This window comes from Helicoverpa zea, chromosome 6, assembly GCF_022581195.2.
Source record: "Helicoverpa zea isolate HzStark_Cry1AcR chromosome 6, ilHelZeax1.1, whole genome shotgun sequence".
NCBI classification, from domain to species: Eukaryota; Metazoa; Arthropoda; class Insecta; order Lepidoptera; family Noctuidae; genus Helicoverpa; species Helicoverpa zea.
The window spans coordinates 2202580-2214484 of NC_061457.1; the positions used below are offsets into that span (position 1 = coordinate 2202580).

Genomic DNA, 11905 nt, shown 5'->3' on the forward strand with positions numbered 1-11905 from the left:
ACTATAAAGTCTGTAATCACTAACCCGCATTGATCAAGCGTGGTGATTAATGCTCAATCCTACTCCGTGCGAGAGGAGGCCTGTGCCAATCAGTGGGACGATAAAAAGGCAGAAACAGTACGTGTATGTATACGTCGAAAAAAAATTACACAAAACTAGGGCTGGGACCACAGATAGTAAGAACGTTTTTTCTCTATGTTGGTACACATTATGTTGGTAGATTACGTTTATTTTTTGTAGAAACGAAACAACTTACATTAACTGGAAAACAGTGAATGATCTCTGAAAGTATATTAAATGACTGGGAAAAATTAAATTATACAATAAAAGACTTATGTAAAATCTAATAATAATTTCAGCATCATCGGGCAGGTCCTTTACCGCATTTCAGATAAACTGGCGGATCGTGGAGTGGCCTGAAAAACCAAATTAATTTTAATCCAGAACTTATTCAAATTGAAACCTTATTTATATGGTGTTAGTGTGGAAAATTGCATGACACACAATAGCTGTTATTTTGCTGAAAAACTGTTAACACAGGAAAGAAACATCTCGAAGCTGAACACTCAAACGAACTCGATTTTAAAGACTGCTCAAACATCATTATAATATTTCTCTTTGATGTTAAAATAATACTTAAAGGTAAGTAACATTTGGATATCGAGGTAATAGGCTATATTTGGATATGTATGCATTTTGGGTGCATAAAAGTCCTCTTAAATAATTTCTTTGGTCTCTCCCGCAATGGGATCTGGATCGGCAGATAGAATTTTGTGTTTTCTAGCTTTTAATTTTCATGTTATAAAAGACATAGCGTGGTAGGATTAATAGGCTCGGAAAACAAACAATACAAAAATAAGTTAATACATTTATTAAAAATAAAATAACATAAAAATGAAATTGTCATGATAATTGAAACTAATAATCACAGACAGTAACTCCTATACTTTTCCTATAAATTGTTTTTTTTTTACGGTTTTTACAGAGCGTATGAAAACTATTGAGGTGTTTTAATCAACCGTTCTCGATTTTATTGTTTAGATAAGAATTAATTAACTCTAGAATCGATACGTGGAATGCAAGTCACTTTTTCAAGTGATTTTATTGGTTGCTATTAACTTAATTAAATTATATATTAAAACTTGATTCAGTATTATTTCTTCGTTGTTTGATTGTTTGAGTCAATTACTGGAGTAACTCTGTTTTAATTACATACATCATAAATCATAGAAAACGGGAATTTTCAAAAAAATATTTATCAAAAATATTGGACACCTATTTAGATCTTTTCTATAATTAAAATGAATAAGAGTATAACAAACGGTTCGCATTAAATAAATAATAGAACCAGAACAAATGCTCTATAATCATAACCTAAAACCTGTTTAAAATATTATCTAATTGTAAAATAAATAAAAGCAAAACTCAAAAAATAAAATTAGCTTAAAAGTTTACAGGTCTTGTACGTGTACAAATCCAGTATTGGGGCACATTTCAAATAATTATATAAATAAGATACAAAGTATGTAGTGCGTCGGCCATTACCACAGGAATAACGGCGAAAGGAACTAAATTATTGAAGTGTTGCCAGAACTGAGCACCTAGATATAATTATTATATCTAATAATACTTAACATTGTACCAATCCGTTTGTGACCAAATTAACTTATATTTAGTTATGTATAAAAACAATGTCTCAACAATTTACATGAGGTTATGAAATAATCATAATTTTGTTAAACATACAAGTCCTCCTTTCATACACTGATACTAAAATTATAATCATAAAAATCTCTATTGTATTCTAATGTTGATATTTTACTGAAACCCCGGTTTTTTGTTAAGTTAGTTTGTTGGGCAGCAGCCAAATACAATTGGGATTGTATCAAACTGAATCTAACCTTGGATAAATAATGACCGTAACGATAAGAATAATTACAGAACACAGATAATCTACAACAATGATCCATCAACAATACAGCATTTTTTTCATCGCGTGATAAAACCTTTTTACAATCGAATAGTAACTAAAATTTTGACGATATGTAATAAAACTTTAGTGTTTCAGAATTTATTGAAATCCATAAAAATCCGTTCAAATCAAATAAAAAATATATTTAAATGGAGGGTTACTATTGCACATTTTTGTATTCCCTACTGCAGGTGACTAGAGAAATATTAAGTTTTATGTATGAAATTCATACGGTTTTACAATTTTAAGTATATATTCATTCATGCCTTTTAAATACACATTTGTACAATAGACTTTTGAACATGTTTGTCTTAATTTAAGAAAACGAGAAATTAATTATGGAGTCTAATTTCTAGTTATAATTTTAGCTAGATTTACGACATCAATGGAAGATCGATAGAAGACAATAACGCTATACTGACGTGACAATCATTCTGAACAATCCTTTCAGTTGCCTGTTTAATAAAAATATGAATCTTGCTAGAAACTGAAATCTGAAAAAAATACTTGAAAAGAATATGTGTCCAAATGCCTATTGCTTTTTAGTGTTGTTACACTAAAAAGCAATACAAGTAAAAGTAGTTATTTACTTATCAATTAATCTTATTCTCTAAACGCAGACAAAACGGAGGGTAAAGCTGAACATCTAAAAGTAGGCAAAAAAAGATTATGAATGAAACTAAACCCCGCCAATTTTTTCATCAAGACCAGTATTGTTAATTTCAATCGTCAATGCTTATGTTGATGATGGCTTCATCAAAATTCCAAATTCAAAACTAAAGGAACTCTTTTTGATACAATTTTATTCTAATTTGCCATTCGGGGCAATATTACAGGTTAGCGACAGACAGTTGACATTGAGTAGTAAAATTACTGGTAGTCCATACCTACCCGTTAATGTTTAGCCTTACCCTGTATAAAATTGTAAAATTAAGCTCAACACGTCACTGGATTTTCAATAAATATTTAATTAAGTCTTGTGATGAATTATTAACATAAATTGGCGTTAAAAGGAAACTTTTATAGTCAACATTGACACTAGGTATAATTGCATTTCGGGAGTACTTAATGTTGTTGTTAAATAGAGCAAGAAGTCATATGTTTGAAAGAAAATGAGTCATTTTTTGATAATTTCAGAAAAGGAGTATTTTATGAGAACATACTGAAATAGTACAGGCTGTTGAAAAAAGAACCATAGAGGTAAAAACATAGAAAAGAGGTTAAACAAAAGCAGTCTCACACCTTTTTAAAGTCAGGATAGACTATTCTTCTAAATCATTACGCTTAACTTTCGTGTGCTTAGAAAAGCACATCCAATTCCTTCTTCCAATAAATTAAGAGTCTAATTTCAAGCATAACTTGTTCGAGGAACGTTAAGTTTTAATTCTAAGTCCTAATAACGCCAATAAGATTATTCTAGAACTATTCCTAATCTTCTCACTTCATGTCCCGAATGCTTCCAAATAGGGGTTGCTTCTGACCTCCTTCTTTCTGCGAGCTGCGTAAACATTGAATTACTTATTATTGCTTGTTACAAAAAATAAATAAATTATATGCGCAATAACCAAAAATGTGCTCAATTATTACATGCTATAGTTTATTTAATCAGTCAAATTGAAATGTGTGATGGCAGGTCTTATTTGCCAAAAACAACCAGAGCAATTGGCAACGTCCACATCGTGGTACCTACCAACGAAATCAGTGGTACGATTACCCTATCAGTTAACAAATTAAACTCACCCCTGCCTACGTTTAAAACTATATATTCGATCAGTGTTAATAGAAAAAAGATTAACAGGCGCCCGACTTGTTTCAGAAAAATTCGAATATCTACAACATTTTCAACACGTGTCAACAACTGTATAACTTTTTTTATAATACCACCAAATATGTTCGATTAAAGTTAACGCCAGAACAAAAGAAATATAAATATATGAACATATACAAACGACAAGCAATTAAAATATTAATTTTAAAAACAAGTTTGTTATTTTACGCCTCATTATGACAATTCTAGCGTTAACTTTGTATTAACTATTATTATTAACTTCAAAAGTTGCTGAACAAATCAAAATTTACAAAACTGCTAACTACGGTTTCGCCGATAACTTACCAAAATATTCATCTATTTTTCCTTTAGTTTAGGATGTTAACCCTTATTGATGTTAGGTACTTCTAAAATTTTCGATTTGTTCAGCTACTTTTGACACTGACCATACAACCATCCCATTATTTTCTACAGACATGCAAAATAGGCGGGAATGCTCCAATCGCCAATAATTCCCAACTTCTACTATTTATAGGAGATATAAATGATAACCAAAAACATAAAACTGTCAATCTATATATACTTTTAGAACTACATGAATATGCATAAAATGCAGGTCAATTTCTTGCAATCCATGACAAGACACAGGTGTACAATGTAGGTGACCACAATAATATAAGCTACAATCGATTCGCGGAGACAATCGCTTTAGCAGACAAAGCGAATATTTGTCAACATGAACACCTGAACAGTTCCCACGATTGCTAATTTTAAAATGTAAAGAAACTATAGATAGATACTGAATAAAGGAAAAATGGCGATACGATGTCGATGCTTGCCACGGAAACTAGGATGATAATGGAGGGAACGCGTACTGAGGACGCATGTGAAAAATTATGATGATGAAACTATCTTCTGATGGAGGCAAATTCAATAAGAAATATAACATTTAAATTAATAATTTGATCACGATCGGCAGAATGTAAAAGTATGTATGTTTGAAATACGATGTAACTGTGGGATCGGGTTGACTCCTAGCATAAATTGTATCATTATAGAGAACAATACGATCATACTTGTAACACGAATGAACAATGCCTTTTAAACAATGTAATTTTAATGATTTTATTGTAAATCTATAAGAATCATTTCGAACAACTTGTGGGGTTTATTAATAGATAATCCGTTAATTAAACAAAAACAAATCTCTCTCAAAATCTGGATCTAATGATTTTTATTAATAATTTTAAACGAATAATAAAGAAATATTATAAAGAAATCAGACAATAATATAGGTGCATCATAAACAAATAACCTAAAAAAAAACAAATTTCCTGTTATCTGTTATCAGTTTATTAATCTGCCAGCTTCGCGAAAGTAATGACTAGTCTGTTATTAAAATAATGTATAATAAATTCTTATCAATTTTATTGGGAATCCCGATATTGATCATTGATAAATTATTATAATGCAACTTGACATCATTCACTGGGCCGTGAAATAATATATTCATGATAACGACGACCATCTTTTTACGGTCATACATTTAAATAATAATCAGAGGAAAAACACGTCAGAAGTGTGAAGACGAGATTCTACCAGTGGGCGGCATTATGAAGCCCACAAATGTCTCTTCTGGTCTACTGGCTCTAGCAGACACAAATGGCATGCGAATCTTTCTGAAATGTCCACGAACACATGCTAGCACTGCATGCACAGGACACGTTTTTTGGAGCAAATAATTAAGCATTGAAGAAGAACGAGAGGATTATGATAATGACGTAATTGTACCCAATGATCCTAGCGAACCTAAACCCAGCTGAAACGCGAGTGCTTCATTATCCTTACATTTTACCACATGTGCATATATATCGACGTTTATCAGTACCTACATCTGGCTTCCGTCCATCGGCGTGCAATTAGAGCCGTATCATTTTGTACACGTAAAAACCATATGGATAGCCGATAAGCCAACACCTGATTAACGTGGAGTTAAAATTGATTGCTTTGCATGTATAACTGTCATAAATGCAAAATAATCAATTTTAACTCCGTATTATGTAGTGTTTTGAAAACAATCAGAGGTAATGAAGCTGGTTATACGCTGTAAAATGTTTTCAGGACTGCATTTTGTGATCTAAAAACTAACAAATGTATTCTTTATAAGGGGTGACACAGAAAATTTCTGGACACCACTTCAGAATGGTTGAAACAAATGCAGAACGCATCAACGATCTAAAATTACAGAACTTTACGTACGTGCCAAGTATTTCAGAAGCCACCAACTCAGTTATTAACCTAACACCCATAGAGGATAAAGAGCAGCAAATAAACCCCAAGGTGATCTGTACAGCAAATGACAAAAATGTTCGAGAGAACATAACAAGGAAAATGTTGAGCTCGTAAACAATACTAATTGCACGTTATTGCTATAAATAATTCCTACATAGTAATCTTGTATTTCACGCTGATAAAAACGACGTGATTGATATGGTATGGTATAACTTTGAAAATGTAAGTCAAGAAACTAAAAAAACCTACATAGTTAGGCATAAAACCACCTCTTCACAAAAGTGAGACTAACCAAAATGCCCCCAAAATCCCCTTATCCTGCTATATCATTTTAAAGATACGGATGAACAAACTTCTTAGCTATAGATACAAGTCTATTTTCAATGGTACCGTATACAACTTAACCCTAAACTCGATATAACCGATAAAAATTTGTTTGTATTGGCAACATATGTACATATTGAATGTGTTTGCGTTTTCCGCTCAACATCTGCCAAAATGGCTATTGGGTAGGCAATGAAATCACAATAAGGAAATATTTTTCAACGATTAATTTCTGGTCAATACCAACAAAATTAAACCTGCTGAAAAATCTTATTAGAGAAATCCGAAACAGCAATTTATGACCCAGGCTCTTTACAACCAAAAGAATATAAGGTTAAAATTAATTGCCTTTTCTTCAAACACAAAAACGGAGAATGATGGTCGCGTAATTATTTCCTCAAGATAACAGCTGTTTTACGAGACAACGATTTTAAACCGCTCCGAAGTACCTAAATAAAATCATCATCATCAGCCTATCGCAGTCCACTGCTGGACATAGGCCTCTCCAAGTGCACGCCACTGAGATCGATTTTCGGCTTCTCGCATCCAGCTCCTGCCAGCCGTCTTGCGCAAGTCATCACTCCACCGTGCCTGAGGACGTCCTACACTACGTTTGCCGAGGCGCGGTCTCCACTCTAGAACTCGTTTACCCCAACGGTTATCGGTTCTTCGGCTAATATGGCCAGCCCACTGCCACTTCAGCTTGCTGATTCGATAGGCTATGTCGATGACCTTGGTTCTCTGGCAAATAAAATTGCTTTAGCTAAAAATAACTTGGTCTTGAATTACATCACTACTTTTCGTACATCAGCAGTTTCAAAAGCAAAATCTTCATCAGTGAGCTTATCAGGACTTATTCCTATCTCTGAATGTTTACTCTTTAAGCTGTTTGTTACGCGAAAAGGCCACGTCAGACAAACAAATCGCTCAGTGCTCCCAGCTGGGTATTACACCATATTTCGGATGATGACGAACACTCGTTTACCTCCTACTCACGACCTACGTGACGCGACAGACGTGGCCCAAATGCTTCTGCAAATATTTTGGCTGCTAATTCCATATTTGAATTTTCTTTTTTTTGTTCGGTATTTTGCCTAATGACAAATGTCATCCTGAGAATCACGACTTTTAAGAGTGGCCATAACGGTCTGATAAAATGCTCACAATAGGTGCCATTCACTATCAAAAATGCGGTTTTGTTTTTTATTGAATTTGTGGAAGAGATATGAGAGAACAAATTGAAGTAATGAATTGGAACAAGGAAATAAAGTGAGAAGGTTGCAAAGTTATCGTGTAGGTCGCATTATGCAACACAGAACGCGAGACAATGGCGAGTAGCACAATAGAAATGGATATTTCTGTAATAACTTGTAAAACGTTTAGGCAAATAATATGCTTTCTTTAGTAACTCACTTTCGATTCAACTATGTTGCTGGTATTCTTGGAAGATCAACATCAACAACTATTATGTATTGTAAGGCAGCTAATAGAAGCGATTGACGTAAGGTCCGCTACGTTAGAAGGTTCCAGGGATTGGTGGGGGGCTACAAATGAAGCTGAACCCCATGCCATAGGAGCAGCTTTTAACCATGAACGAGCAAGGCAAAAAAGAGGAAATGACACCAATAATTCGCATTTACACCACGCTGCTGTCCAAAAAGAGGTAAGTTTTAGGAAACAGACGAATGCAATTGATCCAGGTAATAATCACACACCAATTAAATTACCATAAAAAATATGAGACAGACTTTTATACAGTCAGAAGAGAACGACCTACTCCAAATTCGAAAAATACAACTACATAAATTAGAAACTCTATTTTTATGACACTACTAAACTTATATCACACTTACCCAATCTCTTTCACGTCACAGCCTAGATAGGTGAATGTGTAGGCCATAGAATATTTCGTTACATCATTATTGCAATCAACTTTGAACTTTAACTTGAAGACAACAAAGTAGGTTGTTGTTTATATTTCCTATTTGATATGAAAGTTACTTGTGTCTCTTGTTACATTTTTGCTTATATACCTACGTGTTTTTAATGAGGATTTGATATTGCCATTTATTATTTTTAATACCTTTGTATTACGCATGCTATGTGGTCTGTACCTAACTTCAGCAAAACATAAGTGCATTGACACTCTTTTAAATAAATTGATAGGTTAATGGCACTATATGCCTAATTCTCTTTGTTTGTACAGACTTTTATTTTTTTAGCCATAATTAATTAAACATTCATTTTAAATCAAATATTTAAAATGAACAACACAGAAATACTCTAATTCTATTTTTATAAGATTCTTATTTATATGTTGTAATATGAATCTGAATGGTTTATTTTCGATTCTTATAGCATATTCCTAATTGATCAATTTCCTAATTAATCTATTTGTTTATTTTTAATAACATTTTAATGTTTTACCAACTGTAAAATGAATAAAAAACATAATTTAATTAGCCCTTTGACATTAAAAACACATAAACATGCAAGCATACACAAAAGCACACAGACAATGGAAATATCTACTTACGGCAATATTTAGGAGAACTAGAAGCATTGAAATATATCATTAGTTATTTATTACATATTTAGCGCATGCAAATAATCATAATTCAGGTATTTCATAAATGCACTTTACTACTAGAATATATAAATGTTTGAACAAGCGTTTCAAGAAATTAGTTGAATATAAGGTAAACTGATTATAACATTATTCATTGATGAATAAACTGATTACTGAATAATCAAAATCTGATAACAATTGATTATAATCTGAAGTCAATTCCTGTTATAAAATGCATTTCTTTAGATTGCATAGATATCCTCCAAAATCGATTGATTTGAATTTGTGCAGCCAAGGTTAAGTAAAAATAGAATATCATAGCAAGAACCGCTCCGCCAAAAATACTCACTGACCCCGATCTTAAAAGATATCTATAATTTTAAATCCATCACCACGGTCAAGATACATACTTCTAACATACAAATAAAATCTTACCTTAGCATTATTCGGAACTGTTCCAACTGCCGTATACTCTCTGATAGTCTTGAGAATGCATTGAAGAGTGCAACTACCTCTGTCCTCTGCAACCTTTCATGAGACTTGTGTCTGACAGGCAGCTTGCTCTGATTAGTGTCGCTCTCTGGACTATTCCATTTGCTCGAAAACAATATCTTTAGTGCAGTACCCAAGCCTTGTGTCTGAAGCTTGCCCCAAAGTTTACATTTGTCACACCCAACGCAGTCCATTATCCTCGATATGTTACGGAAGTGTTCTCGGAACTCTACTTTCAGTTTCGCTGCTTGACTGCCTCCGTTAAACATGGAAGACTCATTGAAATGGTCTGGGAAGGAGTAGATCACGCTCAGCATGTTGTGTATTGCCTCCCGAGTCTCTTCATCCTCAGTTGGATTGCCAGTGTAATATTCCTCCTTCTCTAAATACGGTCCAGCTTTAGCCAAAGCCCTCATTTCCAATAAATAGACAAAGTATAGGTTCTTTAACCAATTAGGACCCTCTCCAAATGTTTGGGATGGATCAAACCGACGTTGGAACTCCTCTAGATTGGGACCCCACTCACCATCAGATGTGAATCCAGCTCCTTTCTCAAACAGTAAATATTTTGAACATAAGTGTACATTTATACTGGTGTGCAAGCCTGATATGGCTCTGTAGAATACTCTCTTTTCTAAGCACATGTTGCCTAGATCTGAAGTCATCACAAATGGGAAGGACTCATACGGATTTGGTTTTGGCCTAAAGCAGTTCTCCTGGTATATACTCTTCCAAATTCTGTTAGCAGAAGGTCCTTTGTATCCTGTAAATCTTTCTGGATTTAGCAACAAGTCCACATACTCAGCATCAACATCCTTGTCGTCGTAACCACAGAAATTCTCGAGGGCGTCATCGTAAGCCTTCCACTTGGCTATTTCATGTTGACTAGCAGCACTGATGGTCATGTTCAGGTAGCCCAAGTCATGGTCGTGATCCGCGTCAGCGTCACAGTTACCCTGCGCCTCCTTCGTGTATTTGGTCGCTGGAGTCTCGTCTATATGGTCATTCTCGTAACCATTCTCATACCCAGGCACACTTTCCTTAGAACAGGTCTTAATATGACAGTACCTCATCGCACATTTACTATCATCTGCCCAGAAAGGACATTCTTTTTTCAAATTCACTTTGTAGAATCGGAAGTAATCCTTTCTTATTAGACTTTGGAGACGAGGGTAAACTTTCACGTTATTAAAATAATCGATGGTGTCAACATTGCACGAACAGTCGCCCAAAGACCCGTGGAGTTCGTCAAAACAGGCATTGCTGTCGCAAGGCTTTGTTTCATACAGTTCCGTGTCGTAACCGACCGCTTGAACTATCACTAGAGCGAAAATTATAAACACTACACAATAATTTCTGTATGCCATTTCGGTAGCGACTCTCGCCATGGCATGAGTATTTCTAATAATTATATTTAAGAGACGACCGTGTTCTGTCACAGTACATTTATAACTGATGCGAATGAGTATTCACAAAGTGGTGAAAGTGGAATTATATACCGAAAAGACGAAAAGGTAAGACGTGCTCCTACAAACGTTCGCACTTCTCATCATTCCGGAATGATTTGACATTGACAGAAAGTTTGATGCAGCGCGTGTTATGTCACTGTCAATAGTGTGGAGAATTGCGCTACATGCTGCAACAATGGGAGCGCAATCACATCAAATGGAGTGACGTGGACCAATCAGATTAATAGATTTATAATAGGGATGATATTCTGTGTACTCTCAACCAAAACAGACAACAAATAAGAAACAGGAAAACTTTGCTACTATAATAACTTTGATTGGAAAAAAGTAATCTTAGATAGTCCATTTATCGAGTCTATACATACAACGCTCCTTTTTTATTCTCCTGTGCGAAGTAGTAGTTCCCATGAGACGCGAGAAACAGCTGGCGGATTTTTTTTGAATAAAGTAGATGGCCAAATTTTCATAGTAGACCTTTGATGGTGCCAAAAAATCCAGCCTGAAATCCATGGGGTATAGGAGCTATATCATATTTTCACAAAAATATGTTATGTTGATTTTAAAGATTATTTACATAAAGGGCCATAAAAACGAGGTATACTAATATCATACATGCGAATAGTAATATCACCATAGTTACAGAGTTTGCCTGGTAATTAAAAGGTCTTGAGTTTGACCCTCTCCCCCCCCCCCCCCATTGCACTCGTCACATGAACCTCTCCAGATACGATTAAGTAGCGACCTTACCTACTTGAAGAGGTTTCCCTGTTATGTGTAAACTTCTGAACTGGCAAAGGTTAATTAAAAAAAAAAGTAAAAGAAACCTTAAAAATATTTTTTTTATTTTTAGGTTTTTAGTCACTATTCGCATTAGTGAAAAGTTCTCGTCAATGCGAATAATATAAGCCCAAACACGAGGTAGTTAATATTTACCATTGCTGAGTTCCCTTGACCTTCTCTCTTCTCCATCACCAGGTCAGCTCTAAACCTTTACTCGTGTATAGTGCTAACAGACATAC

General features: G+C 34.3%; 1 protein-coding gene across 3 annotated transcripts; it reads right to left on the reverse strand.

Annotated features, from left to right (window-relative positions):
* Positions 1-213: 213 nt before the first annotated feature.
* Positions 214-10984, reverse strand: LOC124631069 (ero1-like protein). Of its 3 annotated transcripts, none has more exons than XM_047165207.1 (2): positions 9361-10984; positions 214-416 (listed from the first exon to the last, which is right to left on the reverse strand). In XM_047165207.1, the coding sequence occupies exons 1-2, from the start codon at positions 10803-10805 to the stop codon at positions 362-364; spliced, it is 1500 nt and encodes a 499-aa protein (XP_047021163.1). In that variant the 5' UTR covers positions 10806-10984; the 3' UTR covers positions 214-361. The 3 variants fall into 3 exon arrangements, 2 of the variants coding, with proteins under 2 accessions (XP_047021163.1, XP_047021162.1); XR_006984473.1 differs by lacking the exons at positions 214-416; positions 9361-10984 and adding exons at positions 856-3470; positions 8893-9354; XM_047165206.1 differs by lacking the exon at positions 214-416 and adding an exon at positions 856-3470 and having other exon boundaries at positions 9361-10983.
* Positions 10985-11905: the final 921 nt, after the last annotated feature.

Bases quoted from the DNA above. Each gene is read 5' to 3' on its own strand.
- LOC124631069 (XM_047165206.1), bottom strand. From the start codon at position 10,805: ATGGCGAGAGTCGCTACCGAAATGGCATACAGAAATTATTGTGTAGTG. The intron at 3,471-9,360 runs GTAAGATTTTAT...ATGTTTACGCAG, and splicing joins CAGTTCCGAATAATGCTAAG to CTCGCAGAAAGAAGGAGGTC.